The sequence below is a fragment of the Bos javanicus genome, chromosome 3 (genome assembly GCF_032452875.1).
Source record: "Bos javanicus breed banteng chromosome 3, ARS-OSU_banteng_1.0, whole genome shotgun sequence".
In the NCBI taxonomy this organism is placed as follows: domain Eukaryota; kingdom Metazoa; phylum Chordata; class Mammalia; order Artiodactyla; family Bovidae; genus Bos; species Bos javanicus.
Genome location: NC_083870.1, coordinates 108272049 through 108288836, shown reverse-complemented (window position 1 = coordinate 108288836; position 16788 = coordinate 108272049). Strand labels below are relative to the sequence as shown.

The 16788-nt window shown below is 45.2% G+C and overlaps 1 protein-coding gene across 4 annotated transcripts in view; it reads right to left on the bottom strand.

Annotated features, from left to right (window-relative positions):
• Window positions 1-16788, bottom strand: part of INPP5B (inositol polyphosphate-5-phosphatase B) — a 54743-nt gene that overhangs the window by 26208 nt on the left and 11747 nt on the right. For all 4 annotated transcript variants that reach the window (XM_061412456.1, XM_061412455.1, XM_061412454.1 and 1 more), the window contains one exon: window positions 249-345. In XM_061412456.1, coding sequence (XP_061268440.1) covers window positions 249-345 — 97 coding nt within the window. The remainder of the gene's footprint in view (window positions 1-248; window positions 346-16788) is intronic.

The window sequence follows — 16788 nt, the reverse complement described above, 5'->3', positions numbered from 1 at the left end:
TCTTCTTCACCTGTTTCCCTACTTGTGAAACAGAGCAAATAATGGTACCTACCTCTTAGGTTAAGGAAAGATAATCCGTGTAAGTGTATGATGTGTGGCACATTACACAGTAAATGCTCAATAAAAGTCTAACATGTCCGAGGCCAGCGACTGTGGGACAACATACATTACGCACAGTAGTGGCCTCAGCTCTTCAGTGAGGAAAACCGCGGCCCCAAGAGGCACAAGTGAAGGGAGAGCTGTGTTACCTTGAGAGCAAGTTTTCTGGTTTATTCTGACCCCAGGAGCTTTGGTCCACAGGCAAGCCCTTCCCATTTGGTCTCAGCTCGTCAGAGGAAGAACCACCTGTGGGGAGAGGGAAGGAACGAAAACACATACATGCTTTCATATGGGGTCCCCAACCTCTGGGGTCTAATGCCTGATGACTGAAGTGGAGCTGATGTAATGATAATAGAAATAAAGTGCACAATAAATGCAATGCACTTGCCTCATCAGGGGGCGGGGAGAAACCATCTCCCCACCCCCGGCCCTTGGAAAAACTGTCTTCCATGAAATTGGTCCCTGGTGCCAAAAGGTTAGGGACTGCTGCTCTACCATGCAGACCACAGCTGCTCAAACTTCGGTCTGGGAATGACTGGTGCTTTACATATTGCTTGAAGGCACAGGAAAGGCCTACCAGTGTCTGTATGAAGCTCCCACAGAGCAGGGCCAGGACGGGGGCGGGGGGGGGCACGGTGGTGGCGGGAGGTATTTCATCCAGATGTCTTTACTGCTGAAAACACAACTCTCCCGACTAGTCTGACCCGCTTTTCTTGGAGATGGAATGCATTACAGAAGGAACAAAGCTAAGAAATCTGCAGACCTAAGTTGTATCATCAGCTCTGCTGTTTTTTAATCTTTTGACTTTGGGCAACCATCTAATGTCCCCTGATCTCAGTAATCTGACCTGTCCTGCCTTCCTCACAGGTTTATTGTGGGGATCAAATAGCTGGCGTGTGAGTAAGCACTTTGAAAGCCACACAATATATCATGAAATATAATGTAGTGACGTTATTACCACTTACTGTGAGTGAGACTTCAGCTTCAAGGACAGAGAAGGCAAGGGTGAGAGAAGTAAAACCGGGAGGGCCTAAGTGCTCTAGAACATGAGTAGTCCCTGTCATTGTCAACAAACTGCCCTGAAAACCAAGGAGCCCGAGGACTTGCAACAAAGAAATATTTTGGGAAAGCTATCAAACCAAGAGAAACCAGAAAAGGAAAATTCATCTGCCAATTTCTTGCTTCTTTGTTCCTTAAAAGCCAGATTCCTTGTCAACAGGGAACTGCATGAAGAGGCCATAGAGAGATGCTGCTTCGATACACAAGGTACATGGAGCACTGTGGGCGTGAAGCATCACTAAGGAATTCTGCTCTGAAGACTATTACTAAACATGGATTTGTCAACCATGCATTCACAGCAATGGGAGGAAAAAAAAACAACTTTGGAGTTGAGAAAGAAAACACAGTCATTCGCAACATGAAAATAATTACATTTCAATGCCTCTAATCAATCACCAAGGGCCTTCAATTCTGCTTCCTAAATTGCATCTCAAGTCAATATATTCTCCAATATCTCTCTACTAGTTTAGGTTACCAACAATTCCTTGGAACTAGCTGAGAGAGACCTCAATTAATCTCCCTGCCTCCTCTCTCACCCCACCCTCTCTAATCTAATCTCCACACTGTGGCCAGAGGATTTTTTGAAAATCTGATAATATAACACCTTTAAAAAGCTCCCCATTGGATAAATCCAAACCCCTTAATACAGCTGCCAAGTGTCTTCTCAGTCTGGCTCCTGCCCACCTCTCCAGCCATATCGCTCACCACAGCCCCCTAGCTCCTTGAAAGCTGTAGTCCAAGTATACGAAAGTTACTGCAGTTATACAACGATCCCATCGGAAGCAGACTTCCTTCTTCCTCACTCTGCTTTACACGGCTGACTCCCACTCATCCTGGGGCCAGGAGCTAGCAAACAACCTTTTCTGTAAATAGCCAGAGGGTTAATGTCCTGGCTGCAGGCCTCACAGTCTCTGCCACTGTTCAACTCTGCCATTAGAGTGTTAAAGCAGCTATAAGCATGGCAGTATTCCAATAAAACTTTACGGTCACTGAAGTTTACATACTGCATTATTTGCACATGTCGCAAAATATTAGTTTCTTTTAGTTCTTTTCAAACATTTAAAAATGTAGAAACTATTCTTAGTTCATGGGCTGTATCCCAAAGCAGGCAGCAGGCAGCTCTGGCCCAGGGGACTGTAGTTAGCCAACCCCTGGTGTACGGCACATCTTAGAGGCCATTTCTTCTAAGAAGCCTTCTCCGACTCCTCCCAGACCGGTTCAGATGCTCTGACAGGGATGTTCCCATAGCTCCCTGTACTTCTCCTGTCATAGCCCTGATGGCTGTGTGTCGTCTCCCCATTAGCCTGTAAGCTTCCGGAGGACAAGACTGTGCTTAGTACTAATCTCATTTGATATCAAATCTTATACATATGTATTCATTTTTTTTCAATTGGATGCTATTCCCATTAAAATGTAAGCTGTATGAGATAAGGACTTTGCCATCTTTATGCTACTTTCCAGGGACTTGGAGCAGTAAAGGTACTCAACGTATTCAATGTAAGCATTAGGAAACTTAAGTTGAAGTCTAGCTCCACCATCATCTTTCTGTGTTACTTCCTCTCTTTGGGTCTACTTCATCTATAAAGTTAAAAAAAAAGAAAAACTCATAGAGCTTCATGACATGCAAAGGCAAACTTAATAGGCTCTTTCTGCATGTCAGTGCTTTCTGAGGACTCCGTCAGGCTACCTTTCAGGGAACAAGTGGTTTGTCCCTGTGGACTCTACTTCCATCCAGAGCAGGCAGTGTACAGACTGGGAAACCACCTTGCTGACCTGTATCTTGTCAATCCCTCCACCCAATATCTCTCTCAGGACTCAGTCCAGCAAGAACTGGAACGTCACCATTCATGACTTCATGTATGGAAACTTTAAGGCACCGTTGGGGGAATTTCCAGCCACAGGGCAGCCTTCTCGGAATCTCTTCTCTCCTGAATCTGGCACGGAAGTCGGCTGTCAGCAGCTCTTTACCAAGTTCACCATCACACAGCCCATGGTTCCCTCTCTGGCCACAGCTTCCTGCCCTTCCTCTTCTCCTGCTTCCCTACTCCCTCTCTGCTCTTTTTCCAACCTCAGACCTCCAATCCCTTGTCACTCAACCTAACAGATGACATCTGGATTGTTTTCCTCTTTCCATGTTCCCAAAGTCCTATAAATCCTCTCTCCTAAATATTTTTATACCCGACCGTCTCCCCATCCCTACTGCCATGCCTTAGTTTAGGCCCTTAATATGCCTGGAAAGCACACTCAGGGATTTCCCTGCCGCCATTCTCATCCCCTCCAGTGGATTCTGCCAGCTGCTAGAAGAAAATGCAGATCTGAGCAGGTCTTTATTAAGCAGGGCTTAATAACTTCTAACACCTTCATAACAAAACCCAAAGCTCTAAGTACTACATACAAGAACCTTTATAATTAGCCCCAGACTACCTCTCCAGACCCATCTTCCACACCCCCTGACTCAAACCATTCCTTTCGGGACTTCCCTCATGGTCTAGCGGTTAAAATCCATTCATCAATGCAGGGGACACAGGTTCAGTCTCTGGTCTGGGAAGATTCTACATGCTGCGAGGCAACAAGGCCCATGTGCCACAACTACAGAAGCCTGTGTGCCTAGAGCCTGCGCTCTGCAACAAGAGAAGCTACTGCAGTGAGAAGCCCGTGCACTTACAAGGAAGTTACATCTGCTCGCCTCAACTAGAAAAAGCCTGTGCTCAGCAACAGAGATGCAGCACAACCATAAATAAACAAATAATTCTTAAAAAAAGATTTGTGAATAAACAGAGATTTTAAAACAAACACTTCTTTCTCACCCCAGTAATTCAGTCACACCAAAACCATTTACCTTTTTAAGGGTAACCCAGTGGTTAGGACTCTGCGCTTTCACTGCCGAGGGTGGTGGGTGACATTTATCGTTTTAAATGTTGCCTCCAACCCACCCCTGATCCTTGGTATAGCTTAACCACCCCTCAAACACACCTTCATGTGAAGGGGAAGTCCCTCAGTTGTGTCCGACTCAGTGACCCCGTGGACTGTACCCCATCAGGCTTCTCCATCCATGGGATTCTCCAGGCAAGAATACTGGAGTGGATTACCATTTCCTTCTCCAGGGGATCTTCCTGACCCAGGGATCGAACCCGGGTCTCCCACATTGGAGGCAGACGCTTTAACCTCTGAGCCACCAGGGAAGCCCATCACACCTTCATGTGGCAAACTTCAAACTCAGCTCAGGAGTTATCTCCTTTGAAAAGCCCTCTGGGGCCCTCTCCTCCTTACATATCTAGTGCTCACCTCTAAGGCATTTATTTATCACAAAAGAATTGTAACCACCTTTAACTCTTTTCATCCATCTTTTTTCTTTAGCTAGATCTCCGCTTCTGGGAGAGAGGGCAATGGCACCCCACTCCAGTACTCTTGCCTGGAAAATCCACTGGACGGAGGAGCATAGTAGGCTGCAGTCCATGGGGTTGTAAAGAGTCAGACATGACTGAGCGACTTCACTTTCACTTTCATGCACTGGAGAAGGAAATAGCAACCCACTTCAGTGTTCTTGCCTGGAGAATCCCAGAGACGGCAGAGCCTGGTGGGCTGCCATCTATGGGGTCACACAGAGTCAGACACGACTGAAGCGACTTAGCAGCAGCAAAAGCAGCAGCTTCTGGGAGCAGGGACTGATGTTTTTCCTCCGTGGCCCTGAGCCTACCATGCATGCATGCTATGCATGCTAAGTCACTTTAGTAATGTCTTTGTGACCCCATGGAATGCAGCCTGCCAGGCTCCTCTGTCCATGAGATTTCCCAGGCAAGAATACTGGAGTGGGTTGCCATTTCCTTCTCCAGGAGATCTTCCAGACCTGGGGACTGAACCCTCTCATGCTGCATCTGGGACACCCCTATCCCGGCCTGCCACAACATATGAAATGTACCAGGCAGTCAGTAAATACTGAACAAACAGCCTCAGGGCAAGGGTTAAGATCAAAGTAATTTCTGGGTGTTTTTTTTCTGGGTGCTTTCTCATGGTCCTTTCATACCTACAATTGAAACCCTGTCCAAGTAAGAACCTCCTAGTAGGTAAATCAAGAGATAACTGCAGCTTGACCTAGATGTGCAGAACTACCATTTTTCATGTGAATTCTGTGCACTGCTCATATTACGGAAACTACACCCCTCTCACACGCCTGCCTAAATAGCTAACACTGCTCCTGGGGGCACCTTTTTTGGCCCAACCAGCAGTATCAGTTCAGTGCAGTCGCTCAGTCGTGTCTGGCTCTTTGCGACCCCATGGACTGCAGCACACCAGGCTTCCCTGTCCATCACCAACACCCGGAGCTTACTCAAACTCATGTCCACTGAGTCAGTGATGCCATCCAACCATCTCATCCTCTGTCGTCCCCTTCTCCTCCCATCTTTAACCTTTCCCAGCATCAGGGTCTTTTCTAGTGAGTCAGTTCTTCACATCAGGTGGCCAAAGTATTGGAACTTCAGCTTCAGCATCAGTCCTTCCAATGAATATTCAGGACTGATTTCCTTTAGGATGGACTGATTGGATCTCCTTGCAGCCCAAGGGACTCTCAAGAGTCTTCTCCAACATCACGGTTCAAAAGCATCAGTTCTTCAGTGCTCAGCTTTCTTTATGGTCCAATTGTCACATCCATACGTGACTACTGGAAAAACCACAGCTTTGACTATATAAACCTTTGTTAGCAAAGTAATGTCTCTGCTTTTTAATCGGCTGTCTAGGTCAGTCATAGCTTTTCTTCCAAGGAACAAGTGTCTTTTAATTTCAAGGCTGCAGTCACCATCTGCAGTGATTTTGGAGCCCCCCAAAAATAAAGTCTCTCACCGTTTCCATCGTTTCCCCATCTATTTGCCATGAAGTGACTGGACTGGATGCCATGATCTTAGTTTTCTGAATACTGAGCTTTAAGCCAACTTTTTTACAATCCTCGTTCACTTTCATCAAGAGACTCTTTAGCTTCATCACTCACCTAGAGCCAGACATCCTGGAATGTGAAGTCAAGTGGGCCTTAGGAAGCACCACTAAGAACAAACTAGTGGAGGTGATGGAATTCCAGTTGAGCTATTTCAAATCCTGAAAGAGGATGCTGTGAAAGTGCTGCAGTCAAAATGCCAGCAAATTTGGAAAACTCAGCAGTGGCCACAGGACTGGAAAAGGTCAGTTTTCATTCCAATTCCAAAGAAAGACAATGCCAAAGAATGTTCAAACTACTGCACAATTGCACTCATCTCACAGGCTAGCAAAGTAATGCTCAAAATTCTCCAAGCCAGGCTTCAACAGTATGTGAACCGTGAACTTTCAGATGTTCAAGCTGGATTTAGAAAAGGCAGAGGAACCGGAGATCAAATTGCCAACATCTACTGGATCATCAAAAAAGCAAGAGAGTTCCAGAAAAACATCTGCTTTATTGACTATGCCAAAGCCTTTGACTGTGTGGGTCACAACAAACTATGGAAAATTCTTAAAGCAGCAGTATAACCTAATACAGATCCACAGTCCCTTATCTGAAACCCTTGGGGCCAAGTGTATCTTGGAATTCAAAATTTGGGGATTTTAGAAAGGTAACACATAATCTGTGTTGTACGTTATACAGCACCCAGCAGAGTCAAGGGAACATCCAGAAATCAATCGCTTCAGTATCTCCTTAGTGCAACTTATGAGTAGTAATGCTTAGTGGGATAAATAAAGCCTATAAATAGTTTCCTGGCAGTTCAGACAAGTCTTAATTGCCAAATTGAGCTTGGGCCAAACTTAGGGAAAAAAATTTTTTTTCCCATCTTCAGAGCTTTTAGGACTTCAGAAATGCTGATAAAGGATTAAGGGTGGTAGTTAAGAGCATGGCCTACATGCATCAGAAAAGACTGGAACATGTCTCTGTACATATATACCACGCTTATAAATATACATATATATGTATTTATTTAGACGCACACATACCCATGGGAAAGTCTGAAAAGCATACACTGAAGGTCAATAGTAGTTATTTCTCAATGGTAATTTTTTTTTCTTTTTGCTTATAGGTACTTTCAAAGTTAGATAAAATAAGATGTATTTTTTTGATATACACACACACACACACACACACACACACACACGGGCTTCCCTTGAATCCATCCGCAATGCGGGAGACATGGGTTCAATCCCTGGGTTGGAAAGATCCTCTGGAGAAGGGAAAGGCTACCCACTCCAGTACTCTGGCCTGGAGAATCCCATGGACTGTACACCATGGGGTTGTAAAGGGTCAGACACGACTGAGGGACTGACTTTCACTTCACTTCATACTATAAATATATAAGTACTATATATATACATCCTGGAGTATGAAATGGCTACCCACTCCAGTATTCTTGCCTGGAAGGTCCCACAGACAGAGGAACCTGGCAGGATACAGTCCATAGGGTTGCACAGAATTGGACACAGCTGAGTACACACACACAAACATGTTCAGTTCAGTTGCTCAGCCGTGTCTGACTCTCTGTGACCCCATGGACTGTATGTAGCCCGCCAGGCTCCTCTGTCTGTGGGATTTTGCAGGCATGAATACTGGACTGGGTTGCCACTTCCTTCTCCAGGGGATCTTCCCCACCTAGGGATCAAACCCACATCTCTTACCTCACCTGCGTTAGCCAACAGGCTCTTTACCACTAGCGCCACCCGGGAAGTATGTACGTACATCAGCACAGGTCAGTTCAGTCGCTCAGTCGTGTCCGACTCTTTGCGACCCCATGGACTGCAGTGCGCCAGGCTTTCCTGTACGTCACCAACTCCTGGAGCTTGCTCAAACTCATGTCTGAGTCGGTGATGCCACCCAGCTATCTCATGCTCTGTCGTCCCCTTCTCCTCCTGCCTTCAATCTTTCCCAGCAACAGGGTCTTTTCCAATGAGTCAGTTCTTTGCATCAGGTAGCCAGTGACTGATTTCTGTATTGGAGCTTCAGCTTCAGCATCAGTCCTTCCAATGAATATTAAGGACTGATTTCCCTTAGGATAGACTGGTTGGATCTCCTTGCAGTCCAACAGACTCTCAAGAGTCTTCTCCAATACCACAGTTCAAAAGCATCAATTTTTCAGTGCTCACCTTTCTTTATTGTCCAACTCTCACATTCATACATGACTGCTGGAAAAACCATAGCTTTGACTATACAGCTTTGTCGGCAAAGTAATGTCTCTGCTTTTTAATATGCTTTCTAGGCTTTTCTTGCAAGGAGCAAGCATCTTTTAATTTCATGGCTGCAGTTACAATCTGCAGTGATTTTGGAGCCAAAAAAAAAAATAACGTCTCTCATTGTTTCCCTTGTTTCCCCATCTAGGATGGGACCGGATACCATGATCTTAGTTTTTTGAAAGTTGAGTTTTAAGCCAGCTTTTTCACTCTCCTCTTTCACTTTCATCAAGAGGCTCTTCAGTTCCTCTTCGCTTTCTGCCATAAGGGTGGTGTCATCTGTATACCTGAGGTTACTAATATTTCTCCTGGCAATTTTGATTCTAGCATGTGCTTCATCCACCCTGGCATTTCACACGATGTACTCTGCATATAAGTTAAATAAGCAGGGTAACGATATACAAGCTTGATGAACTCCTTTCCTGATTTGGAACCAGTTCATTGTTCCATGTCTGGTTCGAACTGTTGCTTCTTGACCTGCATACAGATGTCTCAGGAGGCAGGTAAGGTGGTCTGGTATTCCCATCTCTTTAAGAATTTTCCACAGTTTGTTGCGATCCACACAGTCAAAGGTTTTGGCCTTTGTACATAGCATGTACATATATGTACAAAGCACTATATATATATATATATATATATATGTACACACACACACACACACACACACACACACATATAAAGAGAGAGAGGCTTTGGAGTCAGACTTGGTTCCATTTCTGGCCGTGCTACTTACTAGCTCTATGACCTTGAAGAAGTTATCTCACTTCTCTAAGCTTCTGCTTCCTGAACTGAACAAAGATAACAGTATCTGCCTATGACTGCTTCCTATGGTTAATCGAAGCTACCCCTCACTGCATGACCAGAGGGGCTCTAGAAGTCAAACCAGCAAATTCAAATCAAAATTCAAGTACTCTATTTCTTTTGAGAATTGCCCAAAAGGCAGCTACAATATTTCTTATTTCAATTGCTCCTCTTGCCCTGGTTTCCCCCTGCATGTCCCCCAGTTTTTCACAGGTTTTCCCAAGATCCAGACCAGTGCAATCCAACAGATGATGGAAATGCTCTATAACTGCACCGCCCAAAAGAGTAACTACTAGCTACACTTGAACAGTTAAAATGAGAAACTGAACTGTTAATTTTAAATCCCTAGAGTAAATTTAAATAGCCACATGTGACTAGGGACTACCACATTGGCCACTGCAGTTCTAGATCTGGCTCTTCTCTTCTCCGAGAATCATTGGCCATCACAGTCAGTTCCAAACAGAGCTACCCAGCTGTGCCTGGCATCAGGCCCTCTGCTGCTCACGTCTCCGCACACTGGTGGGTCCCAGGTAAAGCTGAGCTTTGACTTCTGGACTTCCGCTGGGCTCTCCCTTCTGTCACAGCCCCATCATTTCCCCTTCAGCCTGGTTTGCCAACCCGCCCTTCGCTCACCACTCTCCTTGGGCCACCAGGGCTGGTCAGCCACCCGCCTCTTCATTCTCACCGCTGCCTTCCTCCAGGCCTCCTCCCCTCGCCTGTTACATCAAAAGCCTCCCAACGAGAGAGCTTCCTGCTTCTCCTGACGCGATCTGCCAGTTTTATCTCTGGACTTGGCCAGGTTAAAATCTGATTTCATCTCTCCCTGCTCTAAAACTTCCAGTATTACACCACTGCCTGCAGGTGAAGGTCCAAAGCTGGTTGCACTGGCACAGGAGAGGCCCTTTGCAAACTGGTCCTGCGCTCTCTCCCCATCTGCCACCTGGAGACAGCCGATTTAATAAACAGACAGGTTCCCCGTGCACGTCGCCCTCACTCTGACTTCTGGACCCCTCTCCTCAAAGTCCAGCCTCAACTCCTCCACCACCAAGCTCTCCACGACCACACTAGCCCTCGGCAGTCATTTCTCTCAATTCTGAAGGCCTTCCAGTCTGTATGACTTGTCTAGCATTTTAAGGGTCATTTGAGTGTTTCTGGAAAAGCCATGGGGCTTTGGAATAAAATGACCTGGCCATTTTACCGGCTGCATCCATAACCTCACAGGAAACCTCAAGCAAACTACTTCATTTGTTTCCTCATTTGTAAAATGATGATAACACCACTACACTTGGAGAGAGGCCAAAAGAATAAACAAATGAAATTCTAAACAGGTCAAGAACCTCGCACCATGCCAGGTACACAGCACATACGCAGGAATGGTTAGTTCTCTTCCCTCTGCCTTGCCACTCCTCATCCCCCTCGGCCTTGATAATGATGATGCTCATTTACCGAGTCCCCTCTAATATGAATAGCTAGGCTTGCACTACATGCTTCATGTGTTATTTCTGATTATTGGCCTCATTTTACAAATAAGGATACTGAGGTCCAGAAAGGGAGCAGACATGCCCAGCGACACAGAGCTAGCCCGGGAAACAGCACCGTTGACATTAACAGTCAGAACTCCACAGCCTCCCTTTGGCCAACATGAGCACAACATCTTCAATGAAACTATGAACTCTTAGGAGTAAGTACTACATGGAGAGAAGGATTAAGTCGGTCTGGATAACAAAGCAAAAGTACCACCCTGGTCTGCACAGGCTGTGTGTGTGTATGGCTGTCACTAGTGGGTGACAATCATATCCTGCCCCTTTCTGAGCATCTACTAGATAAGTCTAGGAGGTGGTGTCCCTATTTCCTCAGTCACCGGCCCTGGCATTCCATTTCCAGCACACTTGAAGACCCTGCAAAACCATGTGAGCAAATTACTCGGCAGTTCCCATAGGCAGGATTAACGCTTCTTGATGCTGGGTACACACCACCAGGGGGCCATCCCACGGCCTCTCTGAGTCTAAGACAAGGCAACACACACTAGCAAGAGATTCATTCACTTTACAAGGAATCAGAGCCATCCGGACCTAATTACCCAGACCCAAAGTCAGACTGTGTTAACGATGACAATGATAGTAATATCACCATGAATAATATTAATCGCAAATACTTAAGGCTTACTGCATGTCAGGCATGGTTTTAACCTCCGTATGTATACTTAATCTTCACAACTCCTCCATGAGGTAGATGGCATTATTATCTCCACTGTACAGACTGAGATAAACACAGAGAGGGTAAGTAACCTGCCCAAGAACACACAGCTAATAAACAGTACAGCCAGGATTCAAACCCAGGGAATATGGGTCAAGAGTCTGTGCAGTTAATCAAAAACTATACTATCAGAAAAAGGTGACATGCAGAAAGCATTTCTGGCAGAGGAAATAATTCCAGCGCAGAGACATGGCATCATGATATGCTCAGAAATAAGTCATAACAAGTAGTATAAATAAGTAGACATGCAAGGTTTTGTTTGAGAAGCATCACGGGATACAAAAGAAGAGTGTTAGGGTTAGGGCTCAAGCATTAGATTCAAACAGATGACCTGAATTCTATTCTCACAGTCACTTACCCTCTCTGAGCCTTAGTCTCTCCATGTGAAAAATGGACATCCTCTTACAGAACTTTTCTGTGCACTGGGTAAGGCCCATAGTGTTTACTAAATGTTAACTGCCAGTGATAATAACAGTTATAATAGTAATCGATTTTTATGTATAACTATAATTTTATTGTTTTAATTTATTAGGAATAGGTTTTTATTATATGTATTAAGGCCAAACTGTAAGACTTTGAATGCCATGTGGAGTTTGGATTTGACTCTTATGACCAAAGGGAATGAAATACATAGCACACACAGGGCAGAGAACTCTTGAGAGAAACCCACAGCCCAGGGCACCCAGCATTATCCTATTCCAACATGGCAACCAACCCAAACAGTTCTGTTACTTTTTTGAAAATCAAATAGCCATGCTTCTTAGTCCTTTCCTTCCTTTAAAAAAAAAAAATTTCCCACTATCTCATGGCTTTAGAAAAAAGCACCAGACTTTAACAATTCACGTAAGCAGAGGCATCTCTAAAAACACATCCCAGGCCCCACAAACCTGTAAGCCCTGGTCTCAAAATCCAATTTGCCCCCTGTGCAAATCCAACTTGAGCTCTTGTTGTTGTTTAGTCACTCAGTCGTGTCCGACTCTTTGAGGCCCCATGGACTGTAGCCCACCAGGCTCCTCCGTCCATGAGATTTCCCAGGCAAGAATACTGCAGTGAGTTGCCTTCTCCTTCTCCAGGGGATCTTCCTGATCCAGGCATAGAACCTGCATCTCCTACACTGGCAGGTGGATTCTTTACCCCTGAGTCACCAGGGAAGCCCCCAATTTAGGTTAGCAAGGACTAAATAAACATCACTAGCTTAGCTTCTGAGCAAAAACTACAACCGTGCAATTACTTTTCAGCCACAGGTTATAATGGTCACAGGCTACTGGAGAGATGACTTGACTTTTTCCTCCAGGCTCTCTCTTTGCTGGCCTTCTGTGAACTGTCTGTGGTCTGGTGATAAAACCGAAAGAGAAGTGGGCAAAAGCAAACCAGGAAGGGGTTGAGGGGTGGAAAGAAGTGCAGAACCCGCTTAAAGAGGAAGGGGGCAGGCATCCTTCAGGCAACAAAGCACTGGAGCTGGAACGGTTCAGGTCTCAAAGACAACAGACATTTTTTGAGCACCTACTGATATACAAGGCATTGGGCTGGCATTCGGGGAGGAGACAGGATGCAAAATGCTAAGAGTAGCACGTTCGAGCTTGTACAAATGCAGATGAATGAACAGCCAACGAAGATGAAAAAACACAGAAATAATAAGCAATCAGGTCTGAAGTAAGAGGAAATGAAGGTGAGTTGGGGACGATAAGGCTCAACAGAGGGGCTGAGGCCAGGCCTGCAGGACTTAGATGTCCCACTAAAGAATCTGAACTTTATTCTGCAGGCTACAGGGAGTGATGCAGCATTCAAGTTCACAAACAAAACAGCAGGGCGTGATAAAAGTTACCCTCTTCAGCAATACGTGAACCGTGAAATTCCAGATGTTCAAGCTGGTTTTAGAAAAGGCAGAGGAACCACAGATCAAATTGCCAACATCTGCTGGATCATTGAAAACGCAAGAGAGTTCCAGAAAAACATCTATTTCTGCTTTATTGACTATGCCAAAGCCTTTGACTGTGTGGATCACAATAAACTGTGGAAAATTCTGAAAGAGATGGGAATACCAGACCACCTGACCTGCCTCTTAAGAAATTTGTATGCAGGTCAGGAAGCAACAGTTAGAACTGGACATGGAACAACAGACTGGTTCCAAATAGGAAAGGAGTACGTCAAAGCTGTATACTGTCACCCTGCTTATTTAACTTCTATGTAGAGTACATCATGAGAAACACTGGGCTGGAAGAAGCACAAGCTGGAATCAAGATTGCTGGGAGAAATATCAATAACCTCAGCTATGCAGATGACACCACCCTTATGGAAGAAAGTGAAGAGGAACTAAAAAACCTCTTGATGAAAGTGAAAGAGGAGAGTGAAAAAGTTGGCTTAAAGCTCAACATTCAGAAAAGGAAGATCACGGCATCTGGTCCCACCACTTCATGGGAAATAGATGGGGAAACAGTGTCAGACTTTATTTTTGGGGGCTCCAAAATCACTGCAGATGGTGACTGCAGCCATGAAATTAAAAGACGCTTACTCCTTAGAAGGAAAGTTATGACCAACCTAGATAGCATATTCAAAAGCAGAGACATTACTTTGCCAACAAAGGTCCGTCTAGTCAAGGCTATGGTTTTTCCAGAAGTCATGCATGGATGTGAGAGTTGGACTGTGAAGAAAGCTGAGTGCCGAAGAATTGATGCTTTTGAACTGTGGTGTTGGAGAAGACTCTTGAGAGTCCCTTGGACTGCAAGGAGATCCAACCAGTCCATTCTGAAGGAGATCAGCCCTGGGATTTCTTTGGAAGGAATGATGCTAAAGCTGAAACTCCAGTGCTTTGGCCACCTCATGCAAAGAGTTGACTCATTGGAAAAGACTCTGATGCTGGGAGGGATTGGGGGCAGGAGGAGAAGGGGACGACAGAGGATGAGATGGCTGGATGGCATCACTGACTCGATGGACGTGAGTCTGAGTGAACTCCAGGAGTTGGTGATGGACGGGGAGGCCTGATGTGCTGTGATTCACGGGGTCACAAAGAGTCGGACATGACTGAGTGACTGAACTGAACTGAACTGAACTGAACTGAGGGCAAGCCCCAGGGGGAGGAGGAGACCTAGGGGAAGACTTGTAGAGACAGCACTGCACTAGTTCAAGTGAGAGGATACCAACGTGAACTACAGGGACTTAATCTCTTTAATTTTCAAAAGATTTTTAAATTGCAGGGAAAAAATGGACCAAATGTGGTTATTAGACATGGGGAGGGAAGAGTCAAGGATGACTGAGGTTTTTAGTGATTGTATTGACAGAAAAGAAACTGGAGGAAGGAAAGGAGTAAAGAAGAGAATGAATATGGAACTTGGAACAAGCCAGCCTAGGAAAGGCCCTGAGGAGTGCAGCCAGTTTCTAAGCTCTTGGAGGTGGGCATCTGCAAATCCTAAACGGGTTTCCCAGAGGAAGCACCCCCCATGCCCCCCCGCCAAATTTGAATTTCTTCAGTCCTATGAGACCTTCTAGGAGGCAAACTCACTCCTATCTTACAGAGGGACGAGAGGAAAGTCAGAGGTATGTCCAGTGTGATACTAACATGCAGTAGGAAAAATAAAAATTAAAGTAGGCCACGTAGACATACACTTTGCTCAAATCCTCAGCCTTCATTTTGGAGCTTTAGTTCACATTTGCACCACTGGTAAAATCTACAAGTTTGTTACAGTAGATTTGAAGCAGCAAACAAAACAAGCAAGCTAGTGAGCGTCTATGTTTCCAGACTGTCTTTCCTCTAGTAAATATTGATGCCTCCCTCTTCCTGAACCTTCTGTCCCTGAGGACTTTCCTGTGCAAAGCACCCCTTCTAAGGGAATGTTTGTGGGTCATCTGCTTGCTCCATGCTCCCACTGTAAAATTCCACAACAACCTGTTTCCTGAAGGAGAGAAAAGTCTTCAGGGGGTTCTCCTGTTCAAGAAACAAACACAAGGAAATGGAGAAGGGAACAACACAAGAAGGAAGAAAAAGGAACACAGTTCTCTTTTGTTTAAAGAAACAAAGTTAGCCCAATTAATTTGCTTAGGAGCCAGCAGAGCTTCCCACAAAGGTGGAGATGATGGGCAAGAGTTCTACGTGTAAGATGAACATCTAGGAAAATTCATTTTCTGTGCTAAAAGGGTATGTCAGTCACACAGATTTTATTTATTAAGAGGAGGAGGAGCAGGGCGACTGACTGACCCCAGGGGCTGTTTTTCCAACATTCTCACTGGCTTCTACCCTAGTAATCTAGGTTACCCTTTATGCTACCCTGAGTTATAAATAGCATTCATTTCCTTTCTCAGGCCACACAGACTTCAATGCTTTATTTCCTGGGTCCAGGGGAAAAAATACCCATAGCACATCTCATTCTGAATTTGAGTTACTACAAAGCCATCACGTTTTGAATCAACCATGGAATAAGAAAACCACTTCAGAACTCTGCAATGAGTCTGTTGTTACCATTTCATTAAATTAGCCCAGAACAACCCCAATGGGACTTCTGAGTGGCTGCTTCCTCTCAAGCCCATAGCTCAGAGTCCTCCAGAACACAGCTCCAGGTCTTTGAGTGTGTGTAGGATGAGGCAGGTGAATATTTTACACAATGACAGGGTGAGCACTGAGTCAGAGGCAGATTCCCCAAGGGGTTTTCTTGATAAAAGCATCTTCAGTTGGCTAAACAGAAACAGGAAGGTATTTCTCTTTATTTCTTTTTAAGAAAAAAAAAAAAAAGCTACACCACAGAGCAGTTAACTAAGTGAAGAAGCAGAAAGATCCCCTACTTACAACAGCTACTTGTCTGGGACCCATGCAAGGTCTTGGCACCTGAAGAAGCCAAGAGAATCAGATGAACAGGCTGTCACTCAACAAGAAGGCTTATATCTCACTTCCACATCATAACTTAGCTCAAAGATCCTGGTTTGAACCTGAGAACACTGACCCCAAACGAAAACTAGCAGCATTTTACTTTTCTGCAACCTCTACCAAGTTTAGCCTGACACTCCTGAATGCAGGAAAGACAAATCCAAGGGGAAAAAAATGGACATTTTGGAGAGATGCAGCCAAGTGAGATGTTTCCTTTCTCTACCAAAACAAAGGCAGAGAGTGAAAATCAGATTCACTTTGCCCCCCAAATAGCCAGACCTTGACTAGCCCCACAAGGTCCCCCTCCTGCTGAACCGACCCCACACTCACTCACCTCTGTGAATCATCAGATCCCTCTGACACTGTCAGCTCCCTGGAGAAGCCCTGTTTCTCCTGATGCATATCACACACAGCATTTTAAAGCAATGCTCGGGTTGGTTCCCGAAGCCATCAGGAAGTGGGTATTTTGATTACACGCATATTGGAAGCACCAAATTCCCTATCTGTTTCCCGCTGGGTCTGGACTGTCTGGGACATTCAGAGGC